The 20,594-nt window shown below is 42.2% G+C and overlaps 1 protein-coding gene across 1 annotated transcript in view; it reads left to right on the top strand.

The window, feature by feature from the left end:
- The window catches only part of RICTOR (RPTOR independent companion of MTOR complex 2), an 89,817-nt gene that overhangs the window by 2,692 nt on the left and 66,531 nt on the right, over positions 1-20,594 (top strand). The window contains exon 3 of the mRNA XM_066614356.1: positions 14,118-14,215. Within this exon, the coding sequence (XP_066470453.1) occupies positions 14,118-14,215 (98 nt within the window). The remainder of the gene's footprint in view (positions 1-14,117; positions 14,216-20,594) is intronic.

Genomic DNA, 20,594 nt, shown 5'->3' with positions numbered 1-20,594 from the left:
CTGGGGGTGCGGGGAGCCCTGCGTGACCTTCTGCTCCACTTTCACTTCTGAAGCTATTCTGTGATATTTTAGTTTAATTCGTTATTTTGTGAAATGAAATTGACATGGACTGCGTGCTGTGGTTGCCAGTTGGTGGGCTGGGGGGAGGAACTTGAGAATATTTTGTTTGTGAAAGTCTTCTTGTTTCTCATGTGACCTGTATGGGTCTGCTCTCCCCTCCCAATGTTGGGCTAGAACTTTTAACAAAAAGATATGTACATTTTTTTCTCTGAAAAATAGATGAATTTATGAACTTGCCTATGTTTGTTACTCTGTATTTTCTAAGATTAACTCAAAGCCTTTGTCTGTCCTTTAGTATCAAAGTGAGCAATGCTATTTGCTGTTAATGCAATCTGTTCAGGGATCTTTGGATAGCAGCACCTGAGCTCATTCCCAACATCTGATCTGTTTTGACTTTCAAGAGGTGAATGAGAGATTGAAAGAAACTAGGAATGATTCAGTAGTGTATGGCAAGAGGAAAAGCACTCAGTTTGCCTCTTTTTAAATCCCTGGGTAAGTAATCCATGTAAACAATAGCAGGGTTGTTATATCTGTAGATGGAAAATCCAAGTTGCTTCATACATGAAGTGAAAGTGGCTAGAGTATGGGCAAGTGAGTCATGCAATTAATCATGCTTCTGTGGCTTACTGCAGAGAAGAAATTGATGTTCCCCTTCTGATTACATGCGTGCATCTCACGCAGATCTGTTGTTGGTTGTCTCTTCGAATGTCACCCCCAAAGATGGAAATATATCTTATGGATTATCTATATTTTTTTTCCTATTGTTTTCCATAAAAACACTTTCCCAGTTTCTTACAGCAGACCTGTAGAACTTGTGATCCACCAATCTGAATCCAATGCACCAGCCATGCAGGCGCTTGAGATACCAAGTTTTAGCAGAATCCTCATGAATTAACTTGCATGAGAGAACTGCAGTTGGTGGAACTCAAGTTGTGCAGACCTGTTTTAGGGAAACACAGTAACCAAAAGTCTTCAACAGGTGGATCATGATCTAGATATATTGCAACTCAACCACAGGTGGGCTGTGCCAGTGCTGCTACCTCAATTTTGTTATGTGAGAATTGCAAAAGAGAGCAGTCCCCAGTAACATTTGTGGGAGGTGAGCAGCAAAAACCTTAGAAGTAAGCATGTTGACCTCTGTTACTGTTTGTGAGTGTCTTGGAGATAGGACTGTTAAAGCTGAGGAAAAAATGCTGTAAGGTGCTTGCAGCCCATGGAATAGAGTGGGATATAAGTTAAGTACATGCTTTGAAGTAAACATGTGTAGATTAAATTTTCTAAGATCAGGCAAATTCATATATTTTCCTCTTCTGTCACCACTCTATTATTATTATTTTTTTAAAAAAGAGGGTCCACTCCTATCCAACTTTCCAGCGTGGATACAGTCGCAAAGCAGCCGGAGGTAAGGGAACTCATTCCCTTACTTTGAGGAGGCCTCCATGACCTTTGTGTTGCAGCACACACCCTATTGGCACAGCTGCATCCATGCTAGACAGTTAGATAGGATTGGGCTCAAAGCATGCACAAATTTACTTAGGACTGAGAGCTTCCTTCCAGAACAGAGAGCTTCCTTCCAGAACATAAGAAGAGCCCTGCTGAATCAGACCCAGAGCCCGTCTAGTCCAGCTTCCTGTGTCTCATAGTGGCTCACCAGATGCCTCAGGGAGCACAGACAAGACCACAAATAAGAACATAAGAAAAGGAGAAGAAGAATAAAGAAGATAAAGTCTATAGTAATGTCCAAGTAAATATATCGGCAGCTATCCAGGCAAGAACCCTGGGCTTTCTACTTCCACCCTCTGTTTAATTCAGTCCGTAAGGTTCAAAAAGCCAGATAGTTTGCAGCCCAGTCTTTTGCTGAGTTAAGCAACCCTAATTTTGCATAGAATAGAATTAGGTGGTTTGCATGGTGCCAAGAATAAAAGGCAGAGACTTTTCTTTGGGACAGGAGGAAGGTTATCAGCATGTGCATGTTGCTTGGAAGTAATTCCCACTTGTGTTCAGTATGATTTACTCCTTCATAAGAGTTTAGAATTGCAGCCTATGCCGTGCGTCTTATTCTACCACAGGTACAACAAGAAGTATGGTGTTTGAGAGACTTGAAAAATGCAGCATTTTACAGCATGAGTGGGAATTGGATCAGAAGGAAGATTGAGGCACGAATTGGAAGCAGAAGAGGGACACCAGAATTGAGAATTGAATCCGGAGGGAGATTGTGCCCCTTAGCTCAGGACAGTGGGAGCAGCAGCAAAAAAAAAAACCTTGACAATTGAGTGTCTTTGCATCGGTCTCCAAACCCTGGCCCAGGGGCCATAAGTGACCCATGGGAGGATTTGATGAGGCCCATGGCATGTGGTGGGGAAGCTTTGCTGTCCTGGCCTGCTGCAACCTGCTGACAGACCAGGAATGCAGAGCCTTGTGCGGAGATATCCTTCTGTTGGCCAATCAGTCCGGTCTATCCAATACATACTGAAACATGTTTCCTTTTTACAGGTTTCACAGGTAGTTTGCAACCTTCTTGTACTAATAGACGCTGTGCCAGAACCACCTTTCAGAGCGCGATACCATAGTCTTTCGAGACTGAAGGTTGCCAATATGTACTAATTGAAAGGAAAAACAAGGACTAAATTTATGCACTGTTTGTAATGTGTAATTGGGGCCTTAGGCTTTGTACCTGTTGCTTCTCAGGTCAATTGAAGTATGTTTCCTCAGAAAATCCCCCTGTATTCAGAGGTGTCCGGATCAAGGAGCCCCTTGCAAACTATAAACCTGGTATTTCAGTGGGAATCTGTTTGCTCCCCCTCCCCATAGCATGCAATGCACTCTTGATCAGTGGCACTGCATGTCATGGACTGGCATGGGATAGGATTGGGTTGCTGGTCCCTTATTTAAGTACAGCTTAGGTTCCATGGCTCTGTACTTGCATCAAAACACTTGGTTCTTGCAGCCCAACACTATCATACCTTATATGATAAGTACCTACTCATATCATAAGTACCACCAAAGGCAAATGTGCTAATACTGCTTTCTATAATTCTATAATTCGGAATTCCAATGTAATTCCAAGACTTGCATGTGGGCAAAAGTACAACTCTTGGACTGAAGCAATTACAGTACAGAAAGGTGCTATCGTAAGAATGTTCCTTTTGGTCAATTTTTAGTCATATTAATCATAATTAAAATACTGTTGTAAGATTTAGACTAAAATTTTCTGTTTGCTTTTTAAAGAGAGTAGATGGCACCTAAAGGGGGCCTTGGCTAATCAAATTTGGCTTTAACCCTCTCCTCCCCCATTTTACTTGGTCGTGGTAAAAGGTGACTGTTTTGTTACTCTCTTGTTGAGTCATCTCCATTCATGTCCCACTTTTTCTTGTACAGTATTGATGCTCCAGTGCGCCTTGTGTAATCTCAACTCTCCCTGTGTCTTAACCATGCTGACTGCTTCCTTCTCCCCCCCCCGCCCAAATCCCCAGGTTTTCAGTGTTATCCAGTGTCATTGAGCTGTTTGTCCCTGTTGCCACAGCAAGGGGTTGCTATTTCAATGTTATTGAGCTGTTTGGGTTATTTGTTTTGCCAATCTTCACAGACGTGCCTGTTTCAACACCCCAACCAAGCCTATGTTAGATGTTTGTAACTTGAACAAGCTGGGGACTTTTTGCAGAATGGGTGATCAGGTGAATTTTATTTTGTCATGTATGCCTTCTAGCAAAATAGTAGTTTAAAAATCATGTCAAGCATTTGCTATTACTTTCCCCTGTTACTTTTTCTTGTTCAGTACAGATCAGCAGTAATTACCCATGACAGTTTTGCTCAGTGTTTGTGCTGGTACTGGCTGGGGAAGAGAGTCAGTGAGTGGCTATATTTTGTGGTCTGTAGCCTTGAGCTTTCCACTGCAGAGACTGTCTCAAGAAGCAGACACACCAGTCCTATGTAGTATGTACTTAAATACTTTTTTCCATGTTTCAGGAAGTAGTAGATTAGAGTAGAAGCGATGTTGCCTTCTACTTGTCAATATTCTGGAACAATTAGGGTGGCAGATGTTAGCAAACTATGGTTTGAAAAAAATCTTTTCAGATTGAGTCTAGAAACCTTGTGACTGAAAGGGTTTATCCATGAGACAGGCTGTATTGCAAGCTCCCCTGACAACTTTGCAGATCTGTAACATTGAGAGGATTACCTTTTGGAGCCCGTCAGGGTGTAGCTGTAGAACATACTTTGAATTTTACTAGCCATAGTAACATTTTTAGGTGCCAGCTCTCCATTGCGTTGAGGAAATGTTTCGTTCTTGTGGCCAGCATAGAGATCAGGTATCTGGGTTTTCCCAGGACTTGAAGCAGTCCAAGAAAAGTGATAGTATACGGCTGCTGTTGCAGTGGTAACAAAGTCAAATTCTAGTTTCAGAGATATTTTGAAAAATCTTCTAAATGTGTAAGCTTGATGAAAGCTTTGCAAAACATTGTCTGCTGTAATGCTGGCTGACGTGAAAGTCAACTTTAAAATTAACAGGCTGAGAGATGCATACTTGAGGGTCTTAGGACTCTGTAGAAATCCAGTAACTGGATTGATATAGTCTTTAATTCAGTTTTTAAAAGGTTCTTATCCATACAGCCTTAGAAAGAGCATATCCAAAGATCTTAATAGCTAGGACAGTGGTTCTCACACATTTAGCGCCGGGACCCACTTTTTAGAATGAGAATCTGTCAGGACCCAGGAAGTGATGTCATGACTGGAAGTGACATCATCAAGCAGGAAAATTTTTAACAATCCAAGGCTGCGATCCTACCCAGGATTAAGTTCCATTTACTATCGTTGTTAAAAGAATACACATAGTAGCTTGTTTAAAAGTACAGGCCTGTAACATTTCCCCAAATGCAGTCACATACCAGGGTAGCATCAAGTCTAATCTATTAAAAATAAAATATTAAAATGAATGGGGACCCACCTGAATTTGGCTAGCGACCCACAGTTTGAGAAACACTGAGCTAGGATAATGCTCCTTTTGAAAGTACCTTGGACCAGGACTGTTTAGTGCTTCAAAGTTGTCACTTTGAATTCAGCCCAGAAAAGAATCGGGCGTGGGCAGTTTACATGCCAGTACTTATTTTACAAGATTGTAGTAAGAATAACATAATGTTTACATACAAATTCAGTAAGTACTATACAAATGCTGTCACTATTATTCAGGAGCAGAGTAAGAGTACCTTTCTCAACTGTGTAGCAGCTGTTCATCAGTGGGGGGAAATAAGGGATCACAGCATTGTCAAAACAGATGGTAAAAGCAAATTTTAAAATTGGAAACGGAAGATTTTGGGGTATAGTATTACCCTCTGCCCAGCCCCCTCCCTTTTTAGTTTCGTTTTGCCAGTTTCCAGGCTTAAGAGTTCTGGAGAGCTCAAAAGCTTGTTTACTGTTATGTGTCTCTTTGGTTGGTCCTTATAAAAGTTTTATGAGACAGTGGCTGTGGAATTTTTCTAATGGACCAACATTGCTACTGTTGGTTACAGTACACATGTACATTACATACACATGCCACTGTTAGATGGTGGAATGCTGTTGGGAGCAGGAGAGAGTACTGACCTGTATTTGGGCTTTGCAGGTACACTGGGTTGGGAGCATTCTGCAGAGCTGACAAAAAAGGATGTCAGTGCCACAAAATGAAGTTGCTGAGGGGTAGACAAAGGGTGAAAGTGCTTTATAAGATTTATTTCATGTTTTATACCAACTTTCTTCCAAGGAGTTCAGGGTGGTGTACGTAGTTCCTTTCCTCTTTTTGTCATCACAACAACCCTGTAAGGTAGGTGAGGCTGAGAGCTAGTGACTGGCCCAAGGTCAGTGAGGAAGCTTCATGGCTGAGTGGGGACCTGAACCTGCTTCTGATGAGGTTGGGCTGATGCAGCTATATATAATATATAATTTTGTTTTAAAAGCTTAGAGTGCGTGTGAAGGCTTTTCTACTAGCCTTTAAGGATAGTATACAAGATAATTACTTTAACAATTTTTGATGGTGGGAAAATTACTTCTGTCATTTGAAGTCTTGTGCTTATATCACTGGAAATATCACTGGAAAACATTCACAATATCTTGATCAGAAATAAGCCTGTTGAATAAGAGTCTGCATGGTTCCTTTGCGCATCGTGGAGTTTGAAAGGCTCTGCATAGCTCTTTTCTCTACTCTTGACTTCACAGAGATGGAAGTCAAGAATAGAACAGTTGTGGAACAGTGCAGGAGAAAGAATTAAAAAAATCTTCCTGCAGGACTGCTTCCTGTTCAAATCAGTACTTTCTGCCACATCTGCTTTGAAGTAAAGAAAGAGATGCCTGACAGATATGGATTCCCAGCTTCACAGCTAGCTAGACCCTCATACTCTGTACTTATTCAAGTTATCTAATTTCAAAATATTTTCATTCTGTTAATTTACCAGCTTTGTTGTGATGTTTCCTATCTCTTTTCAAAATGTTAAAAAAAAAAACTTGAAGCGGCTTTGTGAAGTACTTTGAAGGTTGCCTAAAGCTTAAACTTTAATCTTTTAAGGCTCCTGCCACTACCTCAAGGACCTTATATATTGTACCCCACTACAGTATGCCTGAGGCCCAAATCCTAGCCAGCTTTCCTGCACTATCATAGCTTTGTGTTTTCAACTTGCCTCCCCAAACTGAGGAATCTGGGGAAGTGGCAAGGGTCATAAACCATCTTGGTAGGTTCTTTATTAATGTCTTGGATGAGGGAATAGAGAGATTACTAATCAAATTTGCAGGTGACACAAATGAGAGGGGTAGCTAATACCCTTGAGGACAGGACTAGGATCCAAGTTGACAGGATGGAAAACTGGGCAAATGAGAACAAAATGAACTTCTGCAACAATGATTCTTAACTTTTTCACTTGTATACCCTTTGGCAGCCCATTTCCATAAACCATACCCTTTATATTAGCAAAATATTTGTCATTAATATAGTTGCTGTTATTTCATATTTATATGTTGTAACTATAAATGGCCCAATAATGGGATTAAAAAGCTGGTTGTCAGTCATTGATCCATATCTGATAATACACGAATAGAAAAATTAATTTTAAACTTAACCTAAAACAATTGCAAAGCTGCTATATGTAGAGAAGACCTGGAAGAACTTGCTCATTGAAACTTGCTCACTGGACTGACTGAGGTGCTTGCTTATATACGTATATGCCACTACCAGCACAACTGTGCTCAAATGTTCATGAAGCAGAAGAGAACAAGAGCTGAGCCTGTGAAGGTGTGCATCACAGAGCACGCATGCTGCAGTGGCGTGTTTACAACACACTGTTTGCAGAGGGTCTCCCCACCAAAATAACAAAGCAAGGGAAAGCCAGCTTTGCTTGAGGTTAAATAACAGAAAAACCTGCACCACCACACATCATAAAGTTGAATTAATTTCATGATGACATCTGTGATGCAGTACTGGCAGCGAAGGAAAGGCCGGTCTTGCTTTGTGCAAGGTCCTTTATAGGCCTTGAGCTATTGCAAGACTTCATTCATTCATATAAGTTCCAATATATTAATTTGTGTAAATTTATGTACATGTATTCAAATTTGAGATGTAAATTATTTTTTTTCTGGCCCCCGACACAGTGTCAGGGAGATGATGTGGCCTTCCTGCCAAAAAGTTTGGACACGTTTGGTCTACAGGAACAAATGTAAAGTTAAGAACATAAGAACAGCTGCGCTGGATCAGGCCACAGGCCCATCTAGTCCAGCTTTGTGTATCACAGTGGCCCACTGAATGCCTCAGGGAGCACACAAGATAACAAGAGACCTGTATCCTGGTGCCGTCCCTTGCATCTGGCATTCTGACGTAGCCCATTTCTAAAATCAGGAGGTTGCAAATACCCATTATGGCTTGTAACCCATCATGGATTTTTCCCCCAGAAACTTGTCCAATCTCCTTTTAAAGGTATCTAGGCCAGATGCCATCACCACACGCTGTGGCAAGGAGTTCCACAGACCAACTACATGCTGAGGAAAGAAATATTTTCTTTTATCTGTCCTAACTCTCCCAACACTCAATTTTAATGGATGCCCCCTGGTTCTGGTGTTGTGCAAGAGTGTAAAGAGCATCTCCCTATCCACTCTGTCCATTCCCTGCATAATTTTGTATGTCTCAATCATGTCCCCCCTCAAGCGTCTCTTTTCTAGGCTGAAGAGGCCCAAACGCCGTAGCCTTTCCTCATAAGGAAGGTGCCTCAACCCAGTAATCATTTTAGTCACTCTCTTTTGCACCTTTTCCATTTCCACTATGTCCTTTTTGAATGTTCTGCATTTCAGTAGGAAAAACCAGAAGCACTGGGCATATTCCACCCAACTAAACTACTGATCAATATCTAATCTTCCTTTCTTGGATAAGGTAGTGGGTGGTGGCATCTCAGCTCCAGGTGGTCCTAGATAGATTATCCTGACCCCTTCCAATCTGGCTTCAGGCTGGATTTTGGAACAAAGACTGCCTTGGTCGCCCTGTTGGATTATCTTCGCAGAGGACTAAACAGGGGGAGTGCATCGCTGTTGGTTCTGCTGAACCTCTCAGCAGCTTTCTATACCATCAGCCATAGTATTCCCTGGGTCAGCTGGCCAAGCTGGGGATTGGGGGCACTGCTTTGCAGTGGTTCCACTCCTTGCTGACAGGTCCCAGATGGTAATGCTGGGGGCTCCTGTTCACCACTCTGGTCTTTACAATGTGGGGTGATGCTGGGGGTTCCTGTTCGCCACCCTGCCTTTACAATGTGGGGTGTCACATGGTTCTGTTCTGTCCCCCATGCTTTTCAACATCTATATGAGACAGCTGGGGAAGATTATCCAGGGATTTGGAGTGTGGTGTCATCAATATGCTGATGACACCCCACTCTATCTCTCCTTACCATCTCGTTCCAGGAGGCTGTGGAAGTCCTGGAGCAATGTCTGGAGGTGGTTGGGATCTGGATGAGGGCCAATAGGTTGAGATTGAATTCCGAAAAGACAGAGGTCCTTCTGGTCAGGAAATCCTTGATGCAGGTACTGAGTCATCTGCCTGCTCTGAATGGGGTTGCACTTCTGCAGGAACAGGTGTGCAGTTTGGGGGTACTCCTGGAGTTGCAGCTTTCCCTGGAGAGCCAGGTGACAGTGGTGGCCAAGGATGTGTTTGCCCAGCTTCAGCTGGGGTTCCAGCTGCGGCTGTTCTGGAGTTGATCAGACCTGACCGTGGTGGTCCATGCCCTAGTGACTTCTAGATTGGATTACTATAATGTACTCTACATGGGGCTGCCCTTGAAGATGGTTCAGAAGCTGTAATTAGTGCAGAATGCGGCAGCCAGTGCCACTGCTGGAGCTAGGCGGTTTGATTCTGTTGGACCGCTGCTTTGACGACTGCACTGGCTGCCCATTCGCTTCTGGGCCCAATTCAAGGTGCTGGTATTAACCTGGCCCCAAACCGTGAAGGACTTTAAAGGTTGTCTGAGGGACCATATTCTTAAGTCATCTGATGGGGCTTTCCTGCGAGTACTGCCTTTCTCCCAAGTTAGGGGAATGGCGGCACGAGGTGAGCCTTCTCAGTAGTGGCACCACAATTATGGAACTCCCTACTGAGGGAATTAAGATCAACATCCTCCTTCATGGCATTTTGGCAAAGCTCAAAACCTTTTTGTTTTGTCTGGTGTTTATTTAATGGGTTGTCTGCCTTCTGTGCCTCTATAGCAAATCCTTGAGTGTAAGTAGTTTTTGCCTCTTCCAATTGATTTTATTTATTTCTGATTTTATTCATTGTTTTTATAAATTGTATATTGTATCTATAAATTGTAAGCTGCCTTGGGCATCTGCTCCAGCAGAGGAAAGGTGGGATAAAAATCTTTTAAATACATAAATATTTGTGTGAGCCATAGCACAAGGATGCCCTTGTATCTGCACGGCTTCCGTTATGGAATTCACTGTGAATATGTGAAAACACAGATATGGAGGATGCCACCTCACCTTCCAGAGGTGAGCACTGCTCCTCTTGCCTCTGGAAGGTCTTCTGAGCCAAGCAGAGGCCGTGCACGTCCACAGTAGTGACGTTTCAATGAGTGTAGGCATTGGGGGGGAAAAGGCTGCTTCTGGTTTTTCATGAAAACCAGAAGTGGTGTTTTTTTTCAATGCTTACAGTCATTCCGAGCCTGGCAGAGGTGTGGACAGATGAATGCAGCATCTACTGGGCTCAGAAGACTCTCCAGAGGCAACAGGGGGCCCTCGTGCACCCAATCTGTGGTTAACTGAAACAGCAGATACAGAATCCATGGATACAGGGCGCCCCGTATGTGTGAAAATGACTTGTGCATTTTAGTAGAAGACCAATGTAAACATGAGCCTAAGTAAACAGCAGCAAAGAAGGCAAATGTGATTCTGGGCTGTTTAAACAGAAGTATAGTATACAGTTTGTGAAATAGTGGTACCACTGTATTCTGCTTTGGTCAGATATCATCTGGCATATTGTGCCCCAGAAGGATATTGACAAACTGGGGTGAATCCAGAGAAAGGCAGTTAGGATAATGAGAAGATTGGAGACCATGGCCTATGAGGATATGTTAAAGAACATGCTTAGTTTGGAGAAGAGATATTTAAGGAGGGGCATGATTATCTGTAAATTTCTGAGGATCTGTCTCGTGGAAGGAGGAGTAGATTTGCTTCTGTATGATGTGGAGCAGTGTACCTTGTCAATGTACTAAAATTGTCAAGGCACACCATCCGTTTTTTGACAATTGACAAGGCACACCTTGCTGTTGGTGGGGGACTCACATCCCCCAGTGGCCCTACTAATAAATGACCTGTGGCACACCTACAGACCATTCGCGGTACATCAGTGTGCCATGGCACAGTGGATGAAAATGGCTGGTCTGGAGGATAGGACCAGGGCAAAAGGGTTGACAGTACAGCAAGGGAGATATTGATTTTGGGCACAATCCTAACCAGGTCTACTCAGAAGTAAGTCCTATTGTGTTCAGTGGGACTTACTCCCTGGAAAGTGAAGTTAGGATTGCATCCTAAATGTTCAGAAGACCATCCAGACACTATCCAGACAGTATTTAGCAGTGGAACAGTCTATGTTGAAGGTTGAAGGTCTTTAAGCAGAGGTTGGATAGTCATCTGTTGGAATGCAGTAGTTGGTGACAGCCTGCATTGGCAGGAGTTGGACTTGATGATCTTACTGGTCCCTTCCAACTCTATGATTCTGTTTGGTTCAACATGCAGGAAAGAAATTTTTCTACAAAATGTGATCGTGGTGGAATATGAATTTGCTGTACTTTGATTTTTTTGTTTAAGATGCTTTTGCTTTTGTTTATATGTTTTTTGAGGGGCAACTTCATTACTGAGGCATGCCAATCTCACCATAATATGCCAAATATACTCTGAAAGCTCTTCTTGTTGGTTTTTTAAGGTCTGTGTAAAGGTAGCATTGTTGCTTTTCCAGAGAAGAAAGGCATGATGACTTTTTGCTTGTCGTGCTTATCTGACCAAAATTAAAATGTTTTCCTTCAGGTGGAGCCTTGTTGCGGAAGTTTCTTGTTTTCTGTTCATGAAAACAATGAAATGAAACATTCTGGAGGGCTCTGAGGTACTGGCATTTGGTCCTTGAGCTGTAACACCAAGTGGTTGGCAACCTTCAGTCTTGAAAGACTATGGTAAAAGCCTACTGCGCCCGGTATTCCCAGGCGGTCTCCAATCCAAGCCTAACCAGGCCTGAGCTTCTGAGATCAGACAAGATCATAGCCCCAGAGCTTTGAGCGCTTGCTAACTCTAACCGATCTTATGCTGAAAACATAAAACAAAAGAATAGAAACCAGCCAAATTATATTTTCAGTTATGTTAAATTATAGGGAAGCAGCTTTCCCCATCTATTATTTATCCTTGAAATTAAGGGTTACACCAGACTGTTAGCGGTACTTCTAGACCAACACCATTCTCTTTCATCTCTGTTGCTTGTGGGTTGTGCTACTTGCTCTTGAACACTGGGCAAAATGTTCTCTCTAGTGGTTCCCCCCTCCCCGTAATCCTGAACTTCTCAGACAGGATATGGTAACTATTCCTTCCTTAAGTCTGTTATTCTCCCCAAATTCTAGTATGTTTTCAGGAATTTCAGCCACAGTATGATGAATTATGATGTTCAGTAATTATTGAGTGTTGCTGACTGCTGGATACTTGGGACTGCCACTGAATGCACATGCTGCCTCATAGCAGTTGGTTGTGGGGGTGTTGTATATAGAAAGCATGCCATTTCAACTAGCAATTCCTTTGTTGGGAGTTCCCTCTGCAAGGGAAAGTTTCCTCTATGAGCTGTGTTTGGCTTACAAAAGGTGTCCTTTCACAAGTATGAGAATACCATCCATGGGTGGAACGCTACCTCTGTTCATGGTGGAAGCTTCTATATGCAGAGGGAACTCCCAGCAGTTAGAAGTGCTAATCAGGATGCCATCCGCTATATGATGGTGGTGTTATTATGCAGTGTTCTAGTTGGTTAGAATTTTAAAATTTTCTCTTTCTGTATCATATAACACAACCTTGTAACTAACAACATAAGAGAATAAGCCAAGAGGGTGAACCCACTTATCCAAACTGACAACATACATATATTCACAAAAGTGGATGCTGAGAGAGGCTTGTTTGCCCTCTCTCTCAGCATCCACTTTCTCACACCATGTTTCTGGTGGGTGGGTCTACGCTTCATTTGAGGATACAAGAAGTTATTCAGTTCAGTTCCTTAGTTAGGTTGCTTCCTATAAAGCTCATAGACTAAACTGGCAATTCATTTGTTTTTAGTTTCAATATAAAAACCTGCTGAACATGTTTAGTAGTTTGTAATTGTCTTACTGCTACATTCTAGTAAATGCCTAACTGACTTGTCCCCAGGCTGCAACAGCAAGGATTTATCTCTGAACTTTAATAATAATAATAATTATTATTATTATTATAATTATAACTAACTAACTAACTAACTAACTAACTAACTAACTAACAACTAGGTATTTATATACCGCCTTTCTGGTCATCGGATTACTCCTCTGACTTTATTCAAGGCAGTTTACATAGGCAGGTGTTTCTAAATCCCTCAAGGGGCTTTTTACAATCATAGAGGTTTTCTTTTTCATGAACTGACAACATTTCAGAATGGATCTTCCTGGTTTGGTCTCACTTCTATTCTCCAGTTCTCCCACACAGGCTGACTAGCAGCTCCATCTCTCACATGGAGTGCAGCCAAGACGCTTCTTGCTCACACCAAGAGCAGGTGGAATCACTTAGCTCGGCTTTGTCAGCTGCTTCAAGGTCTCGCCATTCTCAGCCGTTCAGGGAGCTGCTGGTGTCCTTGAACTGGCGACCTTCTGATTTTATCTTCAGGCTAATGGAGGCTCTGCCCTCTAGACCAGACCTCCTGCCCTTGTATATGGAGGAATTTCTAGATGTGGATCATGAACCTGCTTATGAATAAGGTTGAATGTATAATTTTCTGATCTGTGAAAGAGGGCACACTTGGGAAGAGTTGCATCAGAAACAAAGTGCACTGGCAGATGCTTCATTCACATGACAAGCATGTCACCATATCCAGAGTTTTTGAACTAAATAATTACAGGACAAAGGATTTGATCCAGACCTTGATTTGGCTCCAGAGATGTACTTGGGCACACCCAGTGAAATCTTTCCTTTTGAGTGACAGATCCCCACATCATATCACAAACTGCTTTTCAGTCTTCTAGGAAAGTTTGAAAAGCAGTTTGTGATATAGTATGGGGGACTTGGGGACATGCAGTGAAATTTTTTCTTTTGAGTAACAGATTCCAATACTGGATCACAAATTGCTTTTCAAACTTTACTTGAAGCCTGAAAAGTAGTTTGTGATATGACTTGGGCATCTGACACTGAAAAAGGAAAGGTTTCACTGTGTGTGCCCAAGTACATCCTTGGATCCAAACCATATAATTTCAAGAAAAACAGGATTGTTAGACAGTTAATTTACTCACTTGAAAGACCTAATGTGAATACTGTGTTCCTAAATCCTTCCTAATATCTCTTCTCTTTTTCTTTTGCAGACCCCTCTGATAACTTGAGAGAAATTCTCCAAAATGTGGCCAAATTGCAAGGGGTTTCAAATATGAGAAAACTAGGCCACTTGAATAATTTTACTAAGGTAAGAATGTTGATAACTGTTAAAGCACTTATTTCCTTTATAGCATGCCAACAGTGAGTTGGAGGAGTGAAAACAAAATTCATGCTACTGTGAATGAGTAGTATAGTTTTAAATGATGAACAAGAAATCTAAGACTAATGTTCCTTTTCATGAATACTTTGCTAGCTGGCTGTTAATTAGTTGGGCATTTACAAGTTTCCTAATATAGGAGTTTGAGCAAGGGTTTTTATGAAATTAGAATAAAGCATAACAGTTGTTGACAGAAAAGTCAGAGTGTAGTTTTTGGGGAAAAAGTTGAAAAGTCTGAGTGATTATATTATTCATAAATTATCATTTTAGATATAGATGAGATAAAGGGGTTTTAATGAAAGGAGAAATAGCATGAGACGTAGAGAGAGATGGACATATCAGAAAAAGGTAGTTCAAGAAATGTTACCTTGGGTAGAAAGCAGTAAGAGTGTAGTTGCAGTATATGAGCTGCCTGTGCTATCTATGTCCTTGGCACTTAAAATATGGCAAGAAATATAGCATGTTCAATTTAGAGCTTGCCCCCTTAGTTTTAAGTAATCATAGTGGATTGTTGGAATGAGCGAGTGACTTCCTTTCGGACTGTTGTTTGTAGAAGACTGTTTCATGAACTATTAAATTAGAAAAAGCTGTGTATTCCAAGCTTTATGGTCAAAGTTGAATATGCAAATGTGACAGAATTCCTTCAGTCTGAAATATATTGTGTGAAGGAGAGTTGAGGTTGCCTTATTGGATTTTGTTGATAATATCAACCTAAGGACTAAACATAAGATGATAATTATGCTTGAATACAATTTTGTTGAATATAGGTTGCAATGAGAACCTGCCAAATTCTCTGCTTTTAGAGACCAAGATTGTGTGCAGCCTCCCCATGCCTCAGAAGCCCTCTCTGATGCTTCTGAAAGACACTTCTGGTTTGCTAGCATGCCCCTCCCCTGTAGAATTTGGTATGGGGGGGTGTCCTGGAACTGATCCTCTGTGGCTGCTGAGGGCCCACTGTGTATAAATTTGCCTAGGAAACGGACTCTTCATTTGTAGATTGCTTCTTGTTCTTTCTTCTCATGCCAATTTAGTGTCCTTTATTTGTGTAAGCATTTTTCTGACAATTAAAGTGGCTAAGGGCCCAATCCTATCCTATTTTCCAGTGCTGGTGCAGGTGTGCCAGTGAGGTTTGCGCTGCATCCTGTGGTGGAGGGGTAGTCACTGGGGCCTTCTTAAGGTATGGGAACATGTGTTCCCTTACTACCAGACTGAACTAAGACTACACCAGAGCTGGAAAGTTGGATAGGATTGGGCCCTTAGTCTCTGCCTAGAAAATGTTTGGTGTGTTTAACTGGCTTGTCTTACAAAGGCCTTCTGAAAAAGCAGCCAGGTTGTGTCCTTTTCTCCAAAGTGCCATGACATTTTGAATATTCTCCTTATGCTTCTTATTCTACCACAGGAGCAATAGCACTTTTGGGAATATAAGGCTTTCATGGCCAGTATTCATTACATCGAAATGAAAAATGTTCGGGCTGATAAGCCACAGTCAAATAATAAAATAACATTTGGGAATGTTCTGAGACCTGGTGTTCAGGTTGGTATGATGCCATGGATTCTTCGCAGTGTAGGAATGTCACTGATCAAACTTAAAACTCCAAACCTGATTACATGTATCATTGCATTATATTTGGGACCAATGTTCTGTGCAAGCCAAGTATTGTGAAACACAGTTCCTGATGATTTCACACTTTCTGTTAAACTAGCCAGAAGTAAAACATTGCAGAGGATCCTTTTCTTTGACACTTTGATTTTGAATGGGTCTTTTAAATCCCCCTTAACAAGACTGTGTTTTTCCTTTACTGATCTGTTTCTTATTTATTGTATTTCTGCATTGTCTCTCCACTTAAAATGCCAGAGGCAATGTACACTTGGAACACTGGGATTCAAAAACACTGGTTGCAGTTGCTGCCTTCTCGTTGCTGGCTGTTAGCAACCTCGGTGTATGCTCCTGCCTGCTCCTTTCAGGCTGCTATCTTCAGACAGGCTCCTTTGCCTTCTCTCTTTCCTTTCCTCAAGGACCACATGAGTCTTCAGCAGTGCTGTGATGGAAGTTGTGGGAGGGAGAACACCTCAGTCTGAGCCTCTGTGAACTAGATGGCAGGCAGCTCTTGACTCTCTTCCCTCCCTCAGGGCAGGATGGTTCTTCAGGATTTTTGCTTCTGCCAGGGCTTTAAACAATTTTTTTCCCCAAGGGGAGGGGTTTACTTTTTTGTGGTGTTTTTTGTTTCCTTTCTGTTTAAAAAAAGTAATATTTTTGTGTCTACCTGGGGAGTCCTTCAAGAAACCTGCTATCTTGTCTGTGGGTGGCCTTGTTTTGCCCGTCTGGTTGGCTGGGACCACCAAGTGTGCTATTAGAAAGGAATGATGATTTTTTCTTTTCACTGCACTGTTGTTGTCAATCTCTGATCGTTCTAATTTTAAGCCAGTGTTTAAGGCACGGTGACCTGAATTGCTATGACTCAGCCCTGTAGCATGATCCAGCCATGTCTGGAAGGAATCATGGAAGAGTTCAGTGTTAATTATGAAGGTTGTAAAGCAACTATCTCTACCCTAAAGTAATAATCTGGCATTTCAAACAGGTCTGCTATTCTGGAAATCTTTGGCATTTTCTTTGTAATTGCCACTAAATTGCAGTAAATTCTCCAGATAGTATTCTGTCAACCAAATGCATGTGTATGCTGCCTTTCCACAAAACTGTGCCCGAGGCAGCTTGCAAGAAAAGTGTTTACACATTTGCAGCACTCAAGGTTGACTGAATACCAGGAACTTAGAGTATCCCTAAGTTTCTCAGTCTAGGTACAATTATTATGGTTTGGGACAAGACTTGTGGAGGAATTTTATTCCTGACTCTGGAAATCTATCATAAAACTCAGTCAAAGCAAGTTCAGTTTTTGCCTAGAAGCCACAGTTATTGCCATTTGTTTTGACAATCCATCTGGAATAAGTGGTTATTAATAAAAATTCTGTGAGCAGTGGTGGGATGCGTTAAACCTGGGAGAAAAGAGACTTTAAGGAATAGTTTCCGATGGAGTGAAAGGAGCCGCTGCTAGAAGCCAAACCTCTGGAAACATCTGCTGAATGGATCCGGGCTCTTGTGCATGCTTAAACAGGCTCTTTACCTCATGTTCCAGACTGCTACAGTATTGGCATCATGTTAGTATCAAGTCCCATAGACTTCTGTGAAAAATATTTTTCAGCAAATCAATAGCAGGATCAAGAAAATGCTTCAACATTAGATAATCTTATACGTGTAACCTTATATACTGTTGTTTTTGACTGATCAACTAGAAACATTGCAGCAAATGTACCTATTTCAAAGTAATCATATGTATTAGTAGTTATCCTACCTTGAAACAAATTTTTTAAAGTGAAAATGTTTGTAAGTTAATGTTTGTTTAGTAGCATGTAACCTAACTCTTTTATGTAGTACTGGAAAGATTTATTTAACAAGCATATTCGTACTATTGAAGAAGTTCTGTCACTTAGTTGAAAACCCTTATACCGTCTGCTTGTATTTTTTCTGTTGAATCACTTAAAACAATGTTTGCCAACTTTGCCAACCTGTATTTCTAGATATATAAACTGGCAGCAGTGGCCACAGGCATTCTTAAATTAGCAGTGCCACAGAAATAGATTGAACAAAGCTGCGATAACATTGTCATGAAACACAGGCTGTGTGGGGTTACCATCCTTTGGGACTAAAGAGGAAAATAAATTAAGCCTTACATCATTTTTAATTCTGTGTCTGTCTGATGACCTTGTGACAATTGTTTACTCCTTTTATAGTAGCTATAGAATTTCAAATACATCAGAAGCCATCCTATCAGTAGAAGGTATTTTAAAAACAGATTTTCAGTCATTAGCATCAGCATTTGCCTTGTCTTAAATCAACCTTCTAAGAAAAGTTATCTAAAGTTGAATAAGGACAATATCACTTCCAGATTTATTACTTAAAAACAAAATCTTGTACAGTTACTCAATTTAGTTAGTTGGCAACCTTCAGTCTAGAACAGGGGTGCTCAAACTTTCAACTTTAGGGATGCTGGACCTTTAACAAGTGTATAGAAGAGAGAATTTCAGCAGGTGCAACTTGTCATCCCACAGATGACAAGCTGCACCTGCTGAAATTATCTCTCCTACACAATTTTAAAGGTCTAGCATCCCTAAAGTTGAAAGTTTGAGCACCCCTGGTCTAGAAAGACTATGGTATCACGCTCTGAATGGTGGTTCTGGAACAGCGTCTAGTGTGGCTGAAAAGGCTGATTCGGGAGTGACAATCCCTTCCACACTGGGAGCAAGTGCAGTCTGTCCGTGGTCTGTCTCCCTGGCTATGGGCCTTCCTTCTTTGCCTCAGTCTGTTGGTCAAGTGTCTCTTCAAACTGGGAAAGGACATGCTGCACAGCCTGCTTCCAAGCGGGCCGCCCAGAGGCCCGGGCTTCCTACCTGTTGAGGTCCATTCCTAAGGCTTTCAGATCCCTGTTGCAGATGTATCACAGCTGTGGTCTACCTGTAGGGCGCTTTCCCTGCCCGAGTTCTCCATAGTGGAGATCCTTTGGGATCCGGCCATCATCCATTCTCACGACATGACCAATCCAACACAGGTGTCTTTGTTTCAGCAGTGCATACATGCTAGGGATTCCAGCTCATTCCAAGACTGTGTTGTCTGGAACTTTGTCCTGCCAGGTGATGCTGAGGATGAGTCGGAGGCAGTGCATGTGGAAAGCGTTCAGTTTCCTCTCCTGTTGTGAGCGAAGAGTCCATGACTCACTGCAGTACAGAAGTGTACTCAAGACGCAAGCTCTGTAGACCTGGATCTTGGTATGTTCCATCAGCTTCTTGTTGGATCAGACTCTCTTTGTGAGTCTGGAAAACGTGGTAGCTGCTTTACCGATGCGTTTGTTTAGCTCGGTATCGAGAGAAAGAGTGTCGGAGATCGTTGAGCCAAGGTACACAACGTCATGGGCAACCTCCAGTTCATGCGCAGAGATTGTAATGCAGGGAAGTGAGTCCACATCCTGAACCATGACCTGTGTTTTCTTCAGGCTGATTGTCAGTCCAAAATCTTGGCAGGCCTTGCTAAAACAATTCATGAGCTGCTGGTGATCTTTGGCAGAGTGGGTAGTGAGGAAGTCACGCAGACATTGCAGCTGGACTTTGGACTTTGCTCTCAGTCTGGAGAGGTTGAAGAGCTTTCCGTCTAATCTGGTCCGGAGATAGATACCTTCTGTTGCAGTTCCAAAGGTATGCTTCAGCAGGACAGCGAAGAAAATCCCAAACAAGGTTGGCGCAAGAACACAGCCCTGCTTCACTCTGCTTTGGATGTCAAAGGGATCTGATGTGGAGCCATCGAAGACAACAGTGCCCTTCATGTCCTTGTGGAAAGATCAGATGATGCTGAGGAGCCTGGGTGAACATCTGATATTGGGGAGAATCTTGGAGGCCGTCACTGCTGACCAGGTCGAAAGCCTTTGTGAGATCTATGAAGGCTATAAAGAGTGGCTGTCGTTGTTCCCTGCATTTCTCCTGTAGTTGTCTAAGGGAGAATACCATATCAGTGGTGGACCTGTTGGCTTGGAATCCGCACTGCGATTCTGAATAGACGCTCTCTGCAAGTACCTGGAGCCTCTTTAGTGCAACTCAGGCAAACAGCTTTCCTACAATGCTAAGGAGAGAGATTCCGCGGTAGTTGTCGCAGTCACCCGTTACCTTTGTTCTTGTACAGAGTGATGATGTTTGCATCCCTCATGTCTTGAGGTACTCTGCCTTCTCTCCAGCAGAGAAAGAGGATTTCATGCAGCTCTCTGCAGCACTTTAGGACTTCAGCAGGGATGCTGTCTTTTCCAGGTGCCTTGCCAAAGGCAAGGGAGTCCAGGGCCACATGAAGTTCTTCTAGGGTTGGTTCACTGTCAAGCTCCTCCAGCACAGGCAGGCACTCAATGTTGTTCAGCGCTTCTTCGGTGACTACGTTTTCTCTGGAATATAGCTCAGAGTAGTGCTGCACCCAGCGTTCCATCTGCTGCGCCCGATCCTGGATGACCTCGCCTGCAGCAGACTTCAGAGGGGCAATTTTCTTCTGTGTTGGACCTAGGGCCTGCTTGATACCATCATACATCCCCTTGAGAATATTTTAAGATATTTTAACTTGGTCTTTTCTTATCTTTTGTCCCAATCTCTTGTTTATTTTCTTCTGGTATAATTTTCACATCCATTAGGTGCCCACTAAGTTCATCTAATTGTTTAGTTAAAACATCCACACTGGCTTGAATCTGTGCAGATTGATTTATTTGTTTCTATACCATTGCCAACAGTT

This window comes from Tiliqua scincoides, chromosome 2 (assembly GCF_035046505.1).
Source record: "Tiliqua scincoides isolate rTilSci1 chromosome 2, rTilSci1.hap2, whole genome shotgun sequence".
Lineage (NCBI taxonomy): Eukaryota > Metazoa > Chordata > Lepidosauria > Squamata > Scincidae > Tiliqua > Tiliqua scincoides.
Note: the sequence above shows the minus strand (reverse complement) of the source record. Positions and strands in the feature narration are given on the sequence as shown.